The following is a 21,347-nucleotide window of genomic DNA, read 5'->3' as shown; positions in this document are numbered from 1 at the left end:
TAATAAGAGACACAGCAACAAAGAGGCAGTCAAACAGTCAACATAGTGTCCTTAAGCCGCACTGCTACAAGAGGACCATTACTCAACCTCACTGACAACTCTATTAAATACATACATTATTTTTTCACACAGAGGGACTGATGAAGAAACAAACTGAGTGTAATAGTTAAAGACACCTTTATGACCACTGCAATTGGATATGGTGTAATCCTCCTCACATGACTAAAGTACTGCCATTATGGTCCTTACTGTTTGGAATGACCTACCTTGCCTAAAATCAATAAATCATGAGTCAATTCTTAAAACAAACTTTTACAGGTTTCCTTTTTAAGCCAAACAATCAGTGGTGTTTTATAGTTTCTGATTGACCGTGCTCATTACCTCTGACACCTTAAATTCCTTGCTCTCTGGGGGCTTCATGGTATATAATAACAATGCTGCTGCTCTGGAACCCAGACAGCAATGGGACCGTAGGTAAAGTGGCTTTAATTGTGGCTGCTTGGTGAACATGAGCTGAGCTTCCAATAAAGGCAGAAAACACCTGTTGTGGCCAAGTCCTGCCCTCTTCCTCCTCTTTCCCACCTTTACTGAGTGAAATACAGTATACACATATGAATATATTTACATTTGTCCATATAATCGTCCATTGTGTGGTTCCTGGCAGGGAAAAGCTTTGTCTGAGATGTGGCAGGAGAAATTCCATTGATCCAGTGCTTACTGAATCCATTTTGCAAATTATGTTTTCAAATTGCCTGAACAGGAATGCCAACTCAATTAGCTGATACATACAGTAGGGATTTTTGAGGTCAAACAGTTGGATCTGGGTATGAAAGAAAAGCATCTGCAACGCTCTGCTGATGATGAGTGTACAGCATTTTCCTTTTAGCAAGAAAAAGTGGGTAAGCAGGAAAATACAACAAAGATAAAATGAAAAGTAGACATAAAACACTTAACACAAGTGTGGAAATTGATCAGACAAGAAGCAGGAAACAAACATCAGCTGTCTGACCAAAACTAATCAAATGTTAAGATGTTAAAACCATGAAAAGAAACATTTAATCTGCTATTACACGACCAGAATACAATAATGAACCCTCAAGATACAGTTACTTTACTCAAAAAGTTGCCATATTCATGGCTGATAGCAATAAAATAGGCAGGTACAAGCATTTAAACACAAAAACCTTTTTGCAAGACTTGAAACATAGGAAGAAGTCCATAGAAGCTAACAATTAAGGACTGAATGACAAACAGGCCTCTTGCAGAGGATGAAAGCTATTAAAATGGACACAGATATTGATATTGGCAAGAAAATATACTGTATATGACAATAAACATTGATTGCATTTTGGAACAAGCACAAGGTTACTCTTTTAGTCAATCCAGTCAATTCTTATCAGAAAACAAATGCACTTCGCTCGACTGTGGTGCATTTACGTAAAGGCCATTTAAACTGTGTTTATCTTCACTGTGGATTGTGGTCATCTACCATCTGCTAGTGAGATAAGAAAGACAGATACAGTCCCTTGTATGATATATTCAGTCTTTTTAATCCATATTCTTTTTGTTACTCTAGATTTTTGGGTCACATTTAATATCGTGATGACAAAGTGGGAAAAAAGGAAACAGTGTTTTATGTCCAGAAATTAGGAGCATAAACATGAAGTGATATATCAAATAAGATATGCTCTAAATCACCTATCTCCATTGTCTTTTGTGACTATTATCAGGACCATTATCCCATCCAGACCCATATTACCAGTTTGACAACAGGCCTTCAACACAGAGTTTTAAAAACACCCACACTGCACTGCACAGAGTCAGACAACAGGGCTCAGCTGCTTGCTTCCACACTCCATTGCGGTTGCTCTTCATAATTACCAAAACCACACTGCCGAGAAAAGTTGACTGTGGTTTAATACACTTCTCCTCATTAGCTTTTAAGAGGCTGGTTGTTGATTAGCCTCAGTCACTGAGGCTAATCACTGAACTGCTATTATCTTAAATTGACCACAAATATCTAATGTGTTACTCACAACTGTGTGATGATTCCTCAGTCACTTAGGATCTGATCAACGGAGACAAAAGAATATGAGTCTTGAAATCTGAAATGAAAATACTACCTGGGCCAAATCGTTTTTACGCTCTGTGCTAGACAGCCAGGTGCCTGCGAGGTTACTAATGAGGAGTGAAGGAGACGCTCGGGCAGGCGAAGAAACCTTCCCACACCTGCTGCCTCCAGCAGCCCACACACCTGCCTGATTACACATCGTATTTCACCACATCCTCCCCTCAACTTGTCAACCTGGAGAGAGGCCAAACACGTGTCAAGAAGTGTTGTGTCACCTGAAACTCTAATGGGTGATTTGTTTGAAAAGGAAATCAGGCGTAACAATTCTGTCAGCTGAAAATAACCATCATGTTTATAGGGAGGTGCCGGAGATGCAGGTAAAGGAATAAAGGAGTGTAAATGGTATATTCAAAAATGATATAGGGAATAAACTTCATAACAGACAGTTATTTCTTATGTTTCCTATTATCTACTTAAGTTTTTCTACATCTGCTCCTTCAACAAAAGAGCTAAATAGAAGAAGGTGGCAATTCACAGACAAAAAGTGGTTTTCATAAACTGTATTTCTCTGTTAGTGTGATGCATCTACCGTTTAAATGGAAATATGCACCGTAAAAGGCAATTACAGACAGTCTGCCAGCACCTTTAGGAGCTTTCCATCACAACACAGTGGGACTAGAAGGCATAGAAGAATATTCTGCTCATATATATGACTCAACTGTATCAAAGTTAAAAGATTTCTTCAACCATTTCCAGTCACTCTGTATGCTGTGGATTATTTTACAGCTTTGTTTGCCTCGTACAAACAGAAGAACAAAGAGCTATTGAATGTCCTCTCGATGAGGAGTCTAATTTTCTCAGCTAGCATCTCGCTCTAAAATACAGCCACTGCATATTACTGCTCTGTATTACACAGAGTGCATTAGGCAGTGCCAACATCTACATATGAAATTTACAACTTTCTATTACACACTGTGGTGCATTTCAGTGAGCTAAGGGACGCAGGAAATATGCAGATGTATAGAGTGTGAGCATGACTAGAATAATGGGGAAGATGTCGAGGTGACAAGGAAATATAATGTTAACCCCTGCACTGTATGTTCGCTATTATTCTCATTTAGCTATTTTCATTCTCATCTGAGAGTTATGCAGCTAATGCACACTAGATTTTCTAGTTGAGTACTTACAAAAGGGCATCCCCCATCTTGATAATAATAACTGATGAAGGATGCAATTAAGAAAAAAAAAAACTAAACCAGCAAAACTTTTCCGCTGCGCTGTGCCAGCACAGTCTATTCCACCCACAGCCACTTCCCTCTGCTTCTATTATTGTAGCTCTTTCATTACTTAATCCTCTGTATCTGGAAAATTGAGTGTATTTAATGACCTGGTTTTATCTAACACAACCTATATATTTTCTTTCCACATGTAACACCTTCTGTAGATGTGTTAATGCAAACACTATGCATGTTTAGCTCAGCATGTATGTACAATGTGAATTCCTTTTTCCTGTTTTATTCTTCTAAATGTTTTGTCTTCATTTCCATGTATACATGTATGTATTATACATGTCATATACGCTTTTGCATTTTTCATATTTTCCATGCACATGTTCTTTTCCCATACTTTTCATTCATACAGCTGTATTTAATACTTTCTTGCTCCAAGTGGTGCTGTACTTGCCATTTATTTCACGCATCCATTTACATTTAATCTTATTTTTACTCCATGATTCTAATCTGTGTCCAACTAGTATGATATTTTATGCTGCAACAACAACAACCCAATTTCCCTGAAGGGTTTATTAAAGTTTTATATTATCATTATGTAGCTATTGTCCCATAAACAATGAATGACCTAAGATTGAGTAGATCAATTAGTTGGAAGCCTGAGTAACAGACATGTGACTGTGAACATCCAGGGTAACTCAGCTTGTGGATGAGTTTTCCTGCTCTGAGCCCAGCAGTTGATGATTCAATAATCTAATACGAGCTGCACGCTAAATAATGTAATTATGTTTCAGGGCAAATGTAGACAGTTTTAATAGTTTTGTAAAATGTTTGCCCTCTATCTTTCTGACTGCGGTATTTAAATTGTTTAGTAAGTCAGTCAGTCAGTCGATCCACCACTTTGGTCAAGACTAAAATATCTCAACAACTATTTGATGAGTTGCCATGAAGTTTTGTACAGACATTCATGGTCCTCGTGCTAATTTGGGATCCCTTGACACCAGCAGTTTGACATTTTTGGCTTTTAGTAAAATATCTTGACAATTATCAGATGGATTGTCATGAAAATGTATTCATGGTGCTCAAAGGATGAATTATAATAACCTTAGGGATCCTTTTGACTTTTTTGACTTATATTCATGGGTTTTTTTTGTGAAATGTCTCAACAATGGTTGGATGGATTCCCATAAAATTTGGTACAGTGGTAGCACTTCAAATGTGCCCCACCATGCTGCGAGAACGTGCACCTTTGCTGCGTTTGCACCGCACTTGTGGCACACTGATGTTAGCATTTAGCTCAATGCACCACTGTGCTTAAGTACAGTCTCATAGAGCTGCTAGCATGGCTGTAGACACATCAGCTTAATAGTCTATTTGACATAATTTGCTTTTAACTGGTGTAATTTCTTATATTTTGCTTTGAGTGGACATGTATAGCTGGGTGCTCATGGGGACCTAGTCAGAAACATTGTCGACCAACACAGTATAATTAAAATTTTTAAGGTATTTATGAGTTCTCAAGTTTGTCAATAGTTCCTGAAAAAAATTCAACCCCCTTTATCAGGAAAGTTACCACTGATTCTTAATTTTTCTGCTTTGTGCTAATTTTTTTCAATAATTTATGAGTGAGGTGTTAAAGCGTTGTCCCTAACTGCAGTCAGTATTCCATTACATGTAGCTCTCAGATGATGAAAAGACATTTCTCAAAGAGATCCTACTGCTGTGATGACCTTCCAGGAAAGACCATTACGCAACACCACTGACACGTCACATCGGTAATGATCAACATTACTAATAGGATCTCCACACCATCACGGGCCAATCATTGGAAGGTGAAGTAGCCTCATGGGGAAGGGTTGGAGAAACTGTCATAAAGTGGAATGTGATGCACTTCCTCAGCTCTGTGCTATATTCATCCTTTTATGATAAATAATCTGATACCTAAACTTACTTACATGTGAAGTCACACAACAAAATAACAGAAGTGTAAATATCGAGTAGGGTAAAACCACTCCCTTCGGAAAAGCGACAATCATTACAGGAGTTTTTCTTTTCTGACCCTGAACTACAGTATGTGTAGAATAGTGGATCATTTTCATTTTCCCTTTGAGGGAACAAGGAGTTGAAAATGTACTGTACAACTCTGTAAGTGAATGTCTTATTAAAATGTTAATGATGTTTAGATATTTGATGAACAAGGATGCCAAGAAAGGTATCCTTGTTCCAACCTGGTGTCCACAAAACCACTCAAAGATGTTTAGCAAAGTATATTATCATCTTTGTCAGTGGGACCACTATGAGATAACCCAGTGCCTCAGGTCTTGTAAAACAACTTTTTTTTTATACTTTGGCTGCAATGCAATCATGAAGAGAAACTGAATTGTATACAATGCTTTGAAGAAAATGTCTTTTAGAGTGTGTAGCAGACATTATGAAATATAAACCTATGTTTTGCATAGCGTTGGAAGAGGCCTTACAGATTAAATCGCCTCATTTTGCACTACTAGACATGCCACAGATAATATTCACCTGTCATTACAATGAGGAGAATAAATCAGTTATATAAACCGGCCAAAAGCAATTTTGCAAGTTTGGGCTGCAGGATCCCTCACTGCATGCTTGAGAAAAGGCTTTGTGAAGAAGTATCACAGCTGTTATTATAACACCAAACTAACACATGTGAGGTTTGTGAGCCTGTTCAAGATATGTACGTGTGTTTGTGTTGTACAACACTATACTTGATGTATACTGTGCTACTCTGAATTGGTTCTAAAATGTGTTAGAGATAATTAAAAGGTTTCCATCACAGGCAGGTACTCATGTCCTGGCAGTGCTATATACAAAACCATGCTTCACTGCACATTTGAATGATTGCTGCTGCATTTATGTTTTTCACTTCTGTTCAGAATAAATTGAATAATATATTGATATAAATAACAAATAATTAGATTGAATGGGATCTTACCACAGCAATAATTTAATTCTGTGGTAAGAAATTGTAAGAGCATAAAATCATAAAGAAGGCTTTTAGTACATCTAATGTTTGCAAAATTACATTATAGCATTTCATCTTTATATACATAATATTAGGAAGAATCTCCAGCACATAAATATTATTGCTGTAGACTCAGTTTTCCACAGGGAACATGCAGCAATAAAGAATAAAGATCACAGACATTTACATTTCCCAAATTTATCTACAAGGCCATGAGATTGTAATGTGATACATCTGTGCTAATATTGATTGTTACTATAACTTAAATGTGCAAACTGGCGGCAAATAAGTATCCGTTGCATTCATTAGTCAAAGCAGCTCAACAGGAGGCCACTACAACACTGTGATGAAATGAAATCACTGTAATGAAATCTTTAGTTGATAATTAATTGATACAAATGACCAGGTTTTAGCATATCAGCATGAATTACAGTATGTTTTCAGCGCTTCTTGGTGTTTGCCTAAATTTCTGGCACATTGTATTGTAGTAAGTGACAAACCACAGCAATAGCTGAGCTAGAAAACTGCAAAAACAACACAGCAGGGTGGTACAACCACACAAATAGAAGGTTTGATCCTAGTAACAGCCATCAAAGCACCCTTGTGTAAGAACCCTTAAAATCCCTGTCTGCTCACATGCCAATTGCTTGGATAACTACGGAAAAAAAATGCCAAAGAAAAAGTAGTTTCCATGAAATCCAGATGTGATCTTATCAAATAGAAAAAAATCACCTGCCTTCTTTTAGATAACCATGGTGCACCTAAAAGCTTATAAATGAAAACAAGTATTGATGTCTAAACAAATTAATTGATTCACAATCACCACCAGCCTGTAGACGGAACCTAGAAGATAAAACAGCTTGACAATATGAGTATGTGTCTCATTTATTTCACAATTCAATAGATTGCATTTGTCCTTGGTGAACTGATGTGTTATCAGTCAGTATCTACAGTAAGTTAGTAAGTTTCAACCAATGATTACATATTAAGCATTTTAAAGGACCCTCAACTCTAATCTTTATCAGTTTGCTAAAGGCTTTGTTTGTCTTTAACGCCTTGAATTGAGGAAATTCTTAACTTGCACGTAAGATTTTCACAGAAAGACAACTAAGCATGAATTCACTTCATGTTGGGTATATAAAAGATTGAATTGATCATTTCTGATAATCTGTCTGTATCTGACTGTAGCTATGGTAGGTGGTCCAACAAATATGCAGCTTGTTCTCCATAAGGTTCAGTTTTGCGCTAAATAGAGGCACTAATTTTTACACCATCAAAAAACCAATTTACACCCCTTCCAAGGAGAGTGGTGTTATTTGATCAGGACAATCAGAGCACTTGACAAGAAAAGATTAACAAGAGACAACAACAGGAAAACATCACCAAACTAGATTGGAGGTGGTAAGTGACAAGTGTTAATGTAATGAAATAATTAACAAGACACTCAAGAGAAGCAGGATTGATCCAAACAATGACCCATTTGCGCTCATATAAAAAAAAATCTGATCAATTCTAGTACAAAGCTGATCACAGTGTCTATTTAACCATTGATGAGTAGTTAGGTATCTTAGGAGATTGCATGACAGCAATTTTAAAGCTCTAGTTCTGTACAAAGAGAAATGTGACGTGAAGTCGACTTGCATCACAGTGTTTGCCTCCAGCAGCCTGTCATCTACAACACAAACATTGATTATTCAAACTGCCTCTTCGTTCATTGTCAGACTCCCAAGACTTGAGAGTACAGACTGTGTTACTTGTTCTGATGGATTACTTTATCTAAATACATCGCTAACGGCCACAAAGTGGGTTCATTTTTCAGTAAGGTCATAAAAAAACACACATATATACATATATGATTTGATATTTCCCCACATCATAGAAATACAAGTGTAGGGACAAACAGCCAAGTTAAAAGATGCATGATACGAGCAAATATCTCAAACCTCCTCAACTACTTGTCAGACACATACTTCCTCTCTGTTCACTGCAGAAAATGTAGTCTCGATTTTCTCAACTTTAATTAATTCCTCCCTCCTTGTTGGTAATGACTGCTGCATTTCCTAAGCTCTGAGATCGAACTGGGGAGATTTCTTTTCCTACACTTAAAATTGTATCATTAACTGGTCCAGGCCACTTAGTAATAAGCAGGATTTAATTCAAGTCTGCCTCCATGTGGCCCTTTTACTGACACCTGCACTATCACATTGAGCAACACTCTGAATATGAAGATTTTGTATCTGTAATGACTCATTTTCCTGTCTTCTCATGCTGTTGCACTGGTATAACCCAAATTAAAGAACAAATATCAGTGCTCTGTCAAAGCCATGTTTTGCAGGATTAATTAAGAAAGCAACAAGCCAAAAAAACTCTCTATGGAAGCCAACATTTAGAGAAAAAAAAATGTACCTGCCCTCCAAAGTCTCCTAGAAGAGTCTTAATGTTGAGAGCAAAAAGTAATGTACAAAGACAGATAATTTAATTAGTCTTGAGCTCAATCAAAAAAACATATTTTCATGTAAGTAAAACTGAAGCAGGATGCTTCCATAGAAGTCAGATAAAAGCTCCACAGTCGTGCACCTGCTGTATCTTTCTCACTGATTTGCATTAATAATGAAGACTGAGGGAAGACTCCTCATTATGGATTTCTGCACCCTGTTCCTCTCGGTGGCACAATAAACATAACCTGTACCAAAAAGCTTTAGTCTAGTTGTCATCTGCGAGCTCAATACTGTCGCGAGTGTTTGTTTTGTTTTGTTTTTTTCCCCAACTAAACCTGTTAGAAAATACGAACATTTCTTACCTAAAAAGGGAGTACTCCTTTCCATTTCGTGCACCTTTCCACAGAAAATGAAAATGTGGCAGCAGATACGACCACGTCCGCCGTACTAGAGAGAGACAGACAGAGAGAGAGAGAGAGAGAGAGAGAGAGAGAGAGAGAGAGAGACGGGGGGAGTGAGAGAGAGAAGGAGACGGGGAGAGAGAGAGAGAGAGAGAGAGAGAGAGAGAGGACCATGCCACAGTTACACCACCTTTTATTGAAAACACAAAAAAGAGAGAGAAAAGATAAAGAAAAGCAGAAAATGCAGTAATCACATCTTATGTTACCATTTGTTTAGTCTAACATTGCTTTTAAGCCATAGAGGGCTGATGGATATCACTGGTAACCTACTTGTTGCCTTTGCTTCTGCGTGGTCAAACAAGCAGCCATAACCTGGAAACCTCAATCTCTGGCTGAATGGTCATAACTGCAGTTTATATATTTATGACTCACCTGTTAACAGTGTGCACACAATCCTATCATCAGACTATTTCGCCCTTTTTTTTTTTTTTTTTTACAATGTGCACTTTATTTGTTGCCATAGGGACCAATAAAAGAGGATTCAAACTCTACAATAAAAACAGTCAAATTAAAAAAAAAACGAAGCAATATCCTGTGATGATGAATGATTTAAAAGAAGTGGACTCGGGGTTTGTGGGCTAAGATAATTTTCTTTGAAAGAGTGGGGCGTTCAAGGTGATGCGATGCAACGCCGCTTGGATGTATGTGTGTCCATGAGACTGTGCGTGATACACACTGAAGCCGCAGGGTGGCAGTAAGCGTACATAAATTGTGATCTTGTCTAATTGGTAACCCTAGATTTGCGAAAGATCTCGCGAGAGTGATCATTTGAACCCAAACCATGATCTTTTACTAACCCTAATCAAGTGTTTTGTGCCTAAACATAACCAGACTTTAACCACACACACACACACACATCATAAAACATTATTATTTCGTACAATGATAGACAACACGTACGATGAAGGAACAACGCTTAGAAATCTCGCGAGAGTTTCACAATCTAGGGTTACCTAAGGTTACCCAGGGCTCTCTAGGGTTAAGTTGTGTCAAGTTTTGAGTCGCGCATGCTCTGACTTTTTTTTTTAAAAAAAGAAACTCAACAATATGCAGACAGACAATGCTTTAGACAATGTAAAATGGGTTAAACTTTTAAATATATGTTCAACATTTCCTTTAATGAGATTTTTTTGACTGTTGCCTATCAATTATTTTTTACTTTTATGATATTTTTATACTTTTTCTCTTTCTTTTTTGTTAATTTAATACAAGTCGTGTATATGGTCAATACAAGTTTCTAACTTAGGAGACCAAGGGTTGTTTGAAAGGGGAGTAAACCGATAGTAGCCCAAAATGTGAGATGAATATCAATCTTTAAGAACCAATAAAACAATGATGAAAAAAATATTGCACATCTGTTAAAAGGATGAACTTATGAAGCTGTTGAGAATGAGTTGAAAATGTGTAACTCACTTTGTAAGTTTAAAAATGTTTCAAAGCAAACAAATGATAACAATGAAATGTAGTTATTAGTATGGAAGGGATGGGATAAAATGTGTCTGATGTTACTATTGAAACCAAGTATGTTGTATATTGTAACCATCACACTGAACAATGGCACGTTACATTAACGCAGTTATTTGTGGTTTTACATTTGCACATTACATGTACTGCTCATACTGTTTTAAACTGTGAACTTTTACACATTCCCAGTCAATATCTTTTATAATTCAATAGCTCTTTTCAATTAGAATATATATATATATTTACTATATTTAAAGTATTTCACATTTTAATTGTAGTTGTTATTTATGTAGTTATATCAGCTATCTTTGTGATAGTGGTATTTTTCTCTTACTTTGTATTGGTACTTGTGTTTTCTCTTCTTTGATTGTTATGCACCACAACACCAGGCAAATTCCTTGTATGTGTAAACCTACTTGGCAATAAACATGTTTCTAATTCTGATTGTAAAAGGGATAGGCGCATTAAGCTGTAGCTTCAGCTAACACCTTTTCAATCTGTAGGAAATCTTTATGATATTGCATTTGTTGACTGTTTGTTTTCCATTTCCTCTCAAAATGGAGGAAAATGGAGGAAATCAGTTTCAACAAGAAATTTCAAATGTATTGTGTAGTTACAACTACTTTGCCTCATAATTTGGCATTGTTTATCATCCCTCCTTACCTGCGTTTCTATTGTCATTCCTATTATGAATATGTATGTTTGCTGAAACTCTTGAGAAAAAAAACATTCTTTTTTCTTATTTTGTGTGTGTGTGTGTGTGTGTGTGTGTGTGTGTGTGTGTGTGTGCGTGCGTGTGTGTGCGCGTGTGTGTGTGTGTGTGTGTGTGTGTGTGTGTGTGTGGAGGGGCTGGGTGGGTGGGGCCCAAGCGTTTGACGTGGCCCAACTCTCGCGATATTTTGGTGGCTCATCAGTTACCGACCCGTCTTGGTTGCTCCAGTTTCACCGTTGAGAAACATCAACATAGTAACCCGGGAAAGGCGACCTCAGACGCGGGTAGCCACATTTCTTTTCCAGGAATCCCACAGCTGAGACTGGGTATTTGGTTGCCCTGGATGAAGGCAAAAACAACAACAAACGGGTACATGTCGCTGAAAAAGTTGCTACAGCTCAGTTGGCACAACTGGTAGCTAATGTTCCGCTGGCTAACGCTAACGTTAGCAAACAGACTGCTGAACCAAACTGAACAAGTTTGAAGAAGTTAGGATTTTACTGATCATGAAACCACCAGCATGAATGTGGACATCTAGACACATCGGGTCGTTTCCGTAAAGGTATGTGTTATGTCTCTTCTAAGTGGTTCAGCTAAGTTAATTCATGACTTTCCTGTCAGCTAACATTAACTCTCGACTTGGCGGCTCCGACTACTCTCTGGGCCGAAGACATTTAGAAACAAGTCATCTTGAAGTCAGAGGTTAGATTGAGTTACTGGCAAACAGTGTGAACATAAAACGATTGATTTTACAAAACAGAAGATAATAATTGAAAAGGTGACGTAGTTGAAATCATAGTTATGTTTTAAAACACCGGTAATAAACTGGTTGTTAGTTCACACACCCGAAAGTAGATTAATGATGGATTGTACTCGGATGAGTAGTTCCTGGATGGTGAGTTTTTAGTTGTAGCCCATTTTTATTGTTATAACAGTTAGTTAATTATATTTGGTAATAAGAGCTACAGCTAGCGTTTGTATATATATGTGAGTTGCTGTGTTAGTCTGAATTCATCGGTTTTAGTCTCTCAGCGTTTATTAAATATTATTACAAAAATAATAATGAAACTATTAAGTAATCTAAGGGGACGTTTAATTTCTCAGCAAACCACCCGGAAACAAAAAAAGTAATGTCAGGTGGGTGAAAAAGTATTAAAAACTCGACTTAATAACATGGAGTTAAGGTAATTTACATTACAGTAAATACAACCCATGTAAAACCAAAGATGGCGTATAACTTCTTCCTCGCCTAACGCAGGATTTTCACTGCTGACATTAGTGGCCGGAAGATATATTGCAACAGTCAATGCTCCTACATAAGTGGGGTTTTTTGATTATTTAGGTTTTTATTCGTTTTCACATTTTAATTGGTCAAAAATACAGATAGTGTAAATGTGGCACGTTAAAATAAAGGGGAAAAAACAGAGGTAAACAAAACCAAACAAACACAGTACACATTTATAGCAACGTAAAATAAAAAATAAATGGAAAAAAAGCACAAGCAGTCAAAAAGAACAACCTCAGCATTTCAGCATTTCTTTATTCTGTTTACCATTACCCCTAACCTGCTCTAAGATATACATCCTTAATGTATGTCAGAAAACGATGCCACATTTGGCTAGTTTTGCTATGCATATTATTCACTCTGGCAATCAGGTGTTCAGAAGTTGCAGTCTCCTTCATGAGTTTAAGCCATTCTTTCCACACTGGTCTATGTGGGCTCTTCCAGTTGCGTTAAATAAGACTGGCTGCAACTACAAAGCTTGTTACTGCCAGACCGAACTCTGCTTTAGTAAGCCCTGGTGGCCTGTAGGCATGGCATGATATGAAAATTTCAAAATAATTGCGATTAATGATATTGTTTCAATAATCATCAAAATATGCTTAAAACTCTTAAAATGGCATTAAAACATACTGGAATCACTTAACCTTACAGGACTTATATTTTTTTGTGAACATCCCTTTTTAGTGAAAAACAAACAAGGGCAGATTCAGACTCTTGCCAACACCCAGCAGGTAATCACACTGATAACAACCTGATATCCAAGCATTCCCATACCGAGCCCTCAGACATGGTGACGAATTACTGGAAAGATAAGGGCTCTCCCTTGTGGCAAATGGCAATTCAAAGTCAATCAGGAAATCAATAGGGCTGTACGTTAGTGAGCTAGACAACTTTTCCAAGTCAATTGTGAGGTTATTCACGCTCATGTGAGGATATTCACGATTACCCCAATATTGGAAATTCACCACGATTAAATTATCTTGTTTATCCTGATATAAGATAAAAATCTTATGTCCTCCCATCCCTAGTAGTATGACATATTTGTCCCCTAATGAACACATTTGTGGGGATTTTGGTAGAAGGTGTTTGAGCCACTCACAAGTTTTTTTTTAGCACCTCTTTCCAAAAAGGCAGCACCATGGTACAGTCCCACAGAGCATGGAGATATGTGCTCACTTCCTTATTACATTTCCAGCATTTATTATCCAGGGTTAGGCCCATTTTAAAATAATATCTATGTACAATTTCAACATAAGTGTTGTTGTAATGTAATGTAAGTGGCAGCAACAAGCGCATTTGTGCACAGCGCTGCAGTCTGAGCAAAGAGGAAGTCATGTGACATCTCATCTTGTATTGTACACAGGTTGTATGTGCTTTAATGGTAAACATTGTCAAACCATAGGATGAAAGTGTGTTTTTTTCACTTAACACTCCTCCCAAGATCATCTTTTTTCCTCCTGATAGGTTGTACACAAGTTTACCTTCTCCCAACAAGTGTTCTATGTAATACTGTGGTCTGTACTTAGCCTGTGCCAAAAGTAGCTAACGTCAGCTTTTCATGATAGTCATGAAGAGAACATGAAAGTTAGTTCCTCAATTTAACGCCACATAATTTTAGCTGCTTTTGGTTCTCCTGCCAGACATTTTGGATTTACTTCCATCTGGATTCATTTACCAGGAAATACACAGACTACAGTCTGCAGTCTGGTTTAGTAAGCATAATTTAATATGCTTCATTGATCAAGGTTTATAATCATGGTCATCAGTGTAGGATGATATATTAACTGAGAGGGCTGTTGCCAAGAAATTCTGTTTATGTAGAAAGACAGAGAAAGAAAGTGTCTTCCTGTTTGCTCTTTCAGTGTGACCTCAGGGCTATGTCACATGATTGTTATGACTAAACTGCATGACTTCTGAAAAACTCCTGATGACTTAAGGAGTGTAAAATATGACGTGCTGCAGTGCAAAACACCAATAATGAGCCAACAACAAGGCTAGAATTGCTTATAAAGCCATAATATAATTAACTGATTAAAGCAGCAAAGTTGTCAACAAACTGATCCAGTATTGTCTCAAGAAGAGGATTCCCTAATGAGAAGATTATATTAACTTTTATTAGTGTGTGCTCAAAAATTAACATATACAATAAAAACATACACACTAAAGAAACAGTCAGCAGCTATCCAAGCCCACACTTACCTGTGACACATGTTTGTATAGTTGACTTTAAGAAAGTTTTACCTAGCTGGGACTACACACCCTTACTCTAGCATTACAGGTGTTTTAGGTAAACATCACAAGGCGGACATGGGACAAAGTTAAGTTCTGCTCACTGTCCTTCATGGAAATCTTTTGAGGAATGTGCTGTTGTAGAACCAGTTTTAAATGACATGTTGACACTAATCTGCTGTCAACAGGGTGTCATAACACGTTATACTTGGAGTGAACTAGGCCATTTTAAATAGTATTTATTTCATATTTTAATTTATTCAGATACTAGACATTGAGCACACCCTGCCATCTGGACTGTTTTCTCTAAAACCTGTTTCTGTCTGAGTCATTTCTTTGTTTGAAAGTGGTTGGTGCATTTATTTCAGATATTACTGCCTTTGTCACAAGATAACAGTGTATGATACAGTATATGGATACAGAGTGTAAGACTGCATGAGTATATTATTCTCTGAATGATTTTTTTTTAAATCTCATTTATGTCATATTTACCTTTTTGTTGAGTAATGTTTTTTCTTATTTTCCTATGTCTGATCTTGGCTGCAGGTGAATGGGAGAGATGAGGAGCAGCAAGAGGACTGAGGCGTCTCTTAAAAGCTCTGCTCAGCAGCTCACTGATCACAATATTGGCACAGGTGTGTAAAGAACAAAAATCAATTCAGTTGTAGTGGTGTTTAGTCTCAAAGTTGGTATAGTGTTGTCACAATCACTGTTTGAAATTCATAAGGAAACTGTGTCATGTGGGTTGTTTCCATAGAAAGAGGTTATCTATCTCCTGTTGCAATTAATTTTCATTCCCTTCCTCTTTGTCAGAGCCGACAACTGCATGGAAAAGTTTGGCTCAGTCCAAAGCTGCTGTAAGTACACCTGGAACAGTTTTCTGCTGAACAATTGAATGCATTTTTTGTCAGCCTTTCAGAAAGAATGGCAGTTTCTTCAAAGTACTGAAATAGAATCAGCTATATGTAATGATGATTATCCCCTCTCATCTTCACATAACCCAAGGAGTCTGACATTTGTATGCTCTCTCTGTGTAGTTGCGGCACATAGAAAACTGTCTAGAGGCAACTCCAGGGTCATCGGTTCTCCTGGACTCTGTCATGGACCCCCCCAAGAAGAAATCCTCCCGAACAGTCCGCTGCAGGGGTGAGTTATTTCAAAATGTAAAGCTAAATCACATTATGATTAAATAAATTATAAACTATGTACCATTAACATTATTGCTGTATTATTTTTGTGGTTTTGTGACAGTTTTGAGTGATGTGTAGTGAAGTCCCTTGATTTTAACTATGCGCTTTTAACATCACTCTCTCTGTCACAGATGGACGACAAGTTGATGACATTGGAGGGTCTTCAAAGCGCAGGGGGCGTAGTCAGCAAAGTCCAGAGAAGAGCAGCTCACGCAGCCCGCTGAGAAATGCCACCCAGGACAGCAATGTCCGCAAGAACAACAGCGTGGAGTTCAGGGAACCGCTGGCCTCGTACAGGTACAAATACTGTGGAAAAATACATAGCTCCCTCCCTTTCTGTGGATACATTGCTATATTTGGGTATGATAGTATGCTATCGTCCTCAGGACTGGATATCTGTGGTTTGTGCTTTCAAATAACATTGGTAATATTTTCTTTACCCACATCTTCTACAAAAAATGAAATAGCTTTTATTGAACATGTATATCAAATTAATTTCCAGTTTTCTGTGGTATCATGTTTAAAGTGATATGAAAATCATGCTAATCTAGTCATACTACTGCGTGTGTGTGTGTGTGTGTGTGTGTGTGTGTGTGTGTGTGTGTGTGTGTGTGTGTGTGTGTGTGTGTGTGTGTGTGTGTCAGCTAGATAAGATGGTGTTTATTCTACACCTGGGCTGGGATATTTTCATTGTAATTATTGCGTCTGTTCATTGTTTGTACTTGATACATCAGAGAAGCTGTTTCTCTGAAACAGTCTGTTATTACCAAGTGCCCTTTACTCTTCAAGACTTCCATTCAGAGACCACATGTTTTTGACATCCCCTCTGAATAGCCCGAAGGTGAATAGCCTGCAGATACTTCGGTAGCTCTAAGCTCCAGTGTTGAGATACTGCAAAACCTGCGTTGTTTCTAGTATTTTAACAAAATAACTTGATTTCAAATGTGAATATGTTGCACATTATCAGTAAATTGTATAATTTTCTAACACACATTTTTTGATGTTAACTATTACACAAGACATATCTTTGAAATAAAATGCCAAACCTTTTTTGTTTTACTATTGCCAGCAAATGTGCACATTTATAGTGCATGATATTCAGATCACTTTTTGATATTATTATCCACAGAGAGCCATCATTAATCTTATTCTACAATCATGTCAGTCAGCATTACCAAAATTTCACAATTCCACCACCCATAATGTGTTCCTCTGTATGCTCAGTGAGTGGTAAATGTAAATCTTCATCCTTTTCCTGATCCCATGTAATCTGATTTGCGTGCAGAGAGGCCACCCCGCCACCACATCCCTCCTCTCAGCTGGAGGCCTACAGCCTGCAGTCAGTGCCAGGGTCTTCATACCCAACCTCTCCACCTCCCTCAGATCCTCTGCTTAGCCAGCTGGTCTACCAGCGAGACACCAGGGACAAACAGACAGACAGGGACCTGGACAGCACACACTCCTCGGCTCTGGAGAGCACCGAGGTCCGCTACCTCAATGACCAGCCAGCCTTGGACACCCTGAGGACTGTTGCAAACTTGTCACATCCGACAGGTGTAAGAGTCCCTGCAAGGGAGGGGGCTAAGGAGGACAGCACTCCCAAAGCACAATTTTCCCGGAGCATGGATAGCCAAGAGTCAAGCCCATGTCTAGCTCCAGCCCCAGGCTCCATTCGCCGAGGGGAGAACACTCCCTCCACCAGCCCTGGCTCAGCCTCCCAGCGGTTGGAGAACCTGAGGCGACATCAGCCTGATGATAAGCTGGAGAAGCTCAAAGAGCGTATTCGAAGGCAGAGACAACATCTGGAGGAGGCTGCAGAGAGAGAGAAGCTGCTGGGTTATCTGGAACAGCCCATAATGGCACCTGTGGGGAGTAACAATGGCGGTACAAGCAACATGCCTACAGCCAAAATACGGAAAGTAGCAGCTGCACCGCCTGCACCTATATACAAAGGTATTTTGGCTATAAGACACTCTTAACTTTCTAATTTTTATTTTATGTTGACTAAATTAAGCAAGAATTATATGTGAAGTGATATTTTGATGTTTGGAGAAAACAGATTTCCGCCATTTAAGTAGGAAACGCGATGTTGCAGCTTACATCTTCAATTCCTTTACTCTTAGGTTTCAACAGTACTGAGACAAAGATCTGGACTCCTGATGGGAAAGTTTGGAAAGAGGAGGAGTATCATAACCTCAGTAGAGAGATATACAGAGACTTGTCCCGACAGTTTGCTGGTAAGCACAGAAAACATTTTCCTTTCATTGCCACTGTTCTTTATGTGTAGGATTCCACCACCAGCATCACACACATCTGAGCTGCAGTACAATACATAAGGATTGTTTCTCCCTCATAAAGTTAACCCTTTAAATTTGGGTGGTGATAAGGAAGAATGAAATGTACAAACTATTGAAATGTGCATCAACTAAAATGACATGAGAAAAGTAATTGTGTTGATTCACTTGTTTTATTCTATGAATAGACAAGTTTACAGCTGTGCCAGTGGCTCTGTGAGGCTGTAATTTGACCTTTGACAAAGCTGTGCTTTGTGCAAAATACAAAAATTTCATGGCAATCCATCCAATAGTTAGTGAGATATATTTCAATCTGTGGTGGACAGACCGACACACTGATATTGCCATCTCTAGAGCCATGCTGCTAGCGTGACTAAAAACACACTGAACATTCTACACATTTAGGTTATCAGACTCACTGATGCAGAAAACCAATAAAGTTCTGCTGTAAATTGTCAGTACTTCCCACAGGAGGAGAATTTGCATGTGATGGTTCACATGGAGGGAGGGGACCTGGAAAATGTATTCAGCATATGTTGGAATTATCTATAAAAACTATATTAACAAGCTAATGATTACACTCTTCTGGCATTTTCACTTTGACGATTGGATTGGGGAAAATGTATTAGGGTGTGCCACTCAAATAAACTCTGTATATGGGAAACACTGAGTTGTATTGATCAGTCAGAAGCACACTCAAATGATGTAACAGCTGTTTTCCATTGAGGAATTTAGCATGTCAGCATTCATCAAGCACACTCTTTGTTTTATAACATCAAAGATTTTTTTTACCGCAGCTCACATTGCTGCCAGCTGCTGTCTTTTAATGTAATTAAGAAATATTTGTCAGTCTGTGTTGCCCTGTGTCTTAATCTTTGTGTATGTGTCTTGTGTACAGAGAGCACCAGATCCAGGCATCAGCAGCAAAGGGAACAGAGAACAGACAGGCCCAAAGACAGGAGGGCTCCCAAACCAGTGAGGAAGGTCCACAGAGCTGCTCCCGCCTCTGACCTAAATGCAAAACCAGGTATAATAATCCTCTTTTATGTGAGAGCCAACCCACCTTCTGATCTATTTTTAATTAGTGACAGTAGGAATTAGGATAGCTAAGCACATAGAAGAGTCTTGCAGGATTTTGTCGTGGGTCAGTGCATACGCTCTAAAACCAAGATTCTCAGATGCTGAACCATGTCTGTACTGTTCTGCCTTTCTAGTGTCTGTGCCTTTTTATGTCAGCTGTATTCTGTATATCTTATAGACCTTCATTCCCATATAATTTCTGTGTAGATATTGCTGTTATTTTATCCTGCGCAGATGATCTCACCTATATACAATATGTGTGATGCAGTCACATAAAGTGTTAACTTTGTTTAAATGTACATGAAAAATATCCAAATGTGATATTTTAATCCAAATTAGTTGATGTCATAAATGCCCCCAAAAAACTGCAGAAACCAGTATTCAACCTGCAGTATTTAGTGTGGTCTTTCCCTCAGTTGTCCCATATCAGGCCTGCGTGTGTTCCAGTACATGAAACAGAGCCATTGCTGGGTGCTGAGGCTGTGTTAAGACTCTTAATCCCTGAAGAAATGTTCAGTATGTGTGACATGCAGTTTGTGATAAGCAAGTAGCAAACAGACTCCCTCATCAAAGAGTCATAGCCACATACTACAGTAACCTGGTTATAGCACAGCTCTGACAGCTGAGAAACTTCCCCCTCCCCACTCACAAAGATGCTTCCTAAGGCAGACATGTAAACATGATTGCTACCTTCCTTCATGTCTGTGTAGACCTGGACAAAAGGGAGTGCATTTGTCATATGTATATTGTATACTAGGCATGATCACCTGAAGATCCTATAAATGATTCAGGAACCCATTTTTAGTGAGCAAACAGAACAACAAGCACACAGTGGAAGGTCTTGAGCTCACAAGCTCCTCTTTGCTGTTTTCTTGCTCTCATTCACTCTACGCCTGGTGTCTTGTGCTTCTTCCAACTTTTGTATTGCCTCTCAATTCTGGCTTGTCTCTGTTTCATGTGGCACAGTACTATAAATAGCCCTCTGCAATCTGTGGCCAGGTTCAGTTGGCTCATCCACCCAGTACAAACAGCTGCTTGGTTAGTAGATGTACAGCTTCATTACCAGGAACTGCTCTTTGGTACAGTCATAGTGAAAAGTGCTCTACATATTAGTCCAAGTAAAGACACGTTGTTGAGTTCTTGAAATTTAGATTTTCAAACCTCTGAGCACCACAGCTGAAATCCTACTCAAAGTCATTGTACTGTGCTGGTGTCACGAAGGAGGAAAATATGGTTGCAGGGGTCCCAAACAACAACTTACATAACTTCAAAAAAGTATTCAGAGTCCGGGCCTCTGTGTCCTTTTTTCATATAAATAGGTTTGGATAAAGTGACCACTGAACTTGGTCACACTTAAACTATGCGTCTTGCCTGTAAAGTGTTTTTCTTGTACGTCTCCCATTTTCTAAGCTGTGTGTGTATTTATGTTCAAGTGAGTCTCCAACAGTGGTTACGTGTCTTCATATACAGTATTTGCTAACATATGCAGTCATTTTCCATGAAGTCAACATGAACCATATTGAATTGCAACGCTCTTCTGTATCAGCATCTAAAGTATTAACTTTCTGTTTCTCTGCAGTAATTAGCCCTGCTTCATGGCGGGAGGGCCAAAAGCTGGTGAAGATGGTACTGGGTCCAGTTCCCAGGCTGTCTAGAGAGGACACGTCCCAGCCAGATGATAGACTGAGCAGAACAGGTGGGGCTGGAGACCTAAACTCTTACCCTTCTATACATGCCACTACACCCCTGTCTTATATTACCATGTAAGCCCATTTCGTGATCCCAACAGCTGACTCAGCCTACCTATAACCCAGTGATGTGCACTGTTACCATTTCTCAAATGGCCTTCTCGCACTTATTGACAGTGTCATTATCCAGGGGTGAGAGGTAGAGAGAAGG

General features: G+C 38.5%; 2 protein-coding genes across 4 annotated transcripts in view; one reads left to right on the top strand and one right to left on the bottom strand.

Moving 5' to 3' along the window:
- Nucleotides 1-9,844, bottom strand: part of LOC122988729 (voltage-dependent R-type calcium channel subunit alpha-1E) — a 104,600-nt gene extending 94,756 nt beyond the window's left edge. For both annotated transcript variants that reach the window (XR_006404871.1, XM_044361293.1), the window contains exons 1-2: nucleotides 9,567-9,844; nucleotides 9,096-9,180 (exon numbers count right to left, since the gene is read on the bottom strand). The gene's annotated coding sequence lies outside the window, so the exon portion shown is untranslated. The remainder of the gene's footprint in view (nucleotides 1-9,095; nucleotides 9,181-9,566) is intronic.
- A 1,731-nt stretch (nucleotides 9,845-11,575) lies between these two features.
- cep350 (centrosomal protein 350) overlaps nucleotides 11,576-21,347 on the top strand; it is a 35,299-nt gene continuing 25,527 nt past the window's right edge. For both annotated transcript variants that reach the window (XM_044360665.1, XM_044360664.1), the window contains exons 1-9: nucleotides 11,576-11,932; nucleotides 15,431-15,519; nucleotides 15,698-15,741; nucleotides 15,922-16,030; nucleotides 16,206-16,371; nucleotides 17,360-18,027; nucleotides 18,198-18,311; nucleotides 19,267-19,395; nucleotides 21,028-21,144. In XM_044360665.1, coding sequence (XP_044216600.1) covers nucleotides 15,435-15,519; nucleotides 15,698-15,741; nucleotides 15,922-16,030; nucleotides 16,206-16,371; nucleotides 17,360-18,027; nucleotides 18,198-18,311; nucleotides 19,267-19,395; nucleotides 21,028-21,144 — 1,432 coding nt within the window. In that variant the 5' untranslated portion in view covers nucleotides 11,576-11,932; nucleotides 15,431-15,434. The remainder of the gene's footprint in view (nucleotides 11,933-15,430; nucleotides 15,520-15,697; nucleotides 15,742-15,921; nucleotides 16,031-16,205; nucleotides 16,372-17,359; nucleotides 18,028-18,197; nucleotides 18,312-19,266; nucleotides 19,396-21,027; nucleotides 21,145-21,347) is intronic.

The sequence above is a fragment of the Thunnus albacares genome, chromosome 9 (assembly GCF_914725855.1).
Source record: "Thunnus albacares chromosome 9, fThuAlb1.1, whole genome shotgun sequence".
In the NCBI taxonomy this organism is placed as follows: Eukaryota; Metazoa; Chordata; class Actinopteri; order Scombriformes; family Scombridae; genus Thunnus; species Thunnus albacares.
The sequence above is the reverse complement of the archived record's forward strand: the minus strand, read 5'-3'. Positions and strand labels throughout refer to the sequence as shown.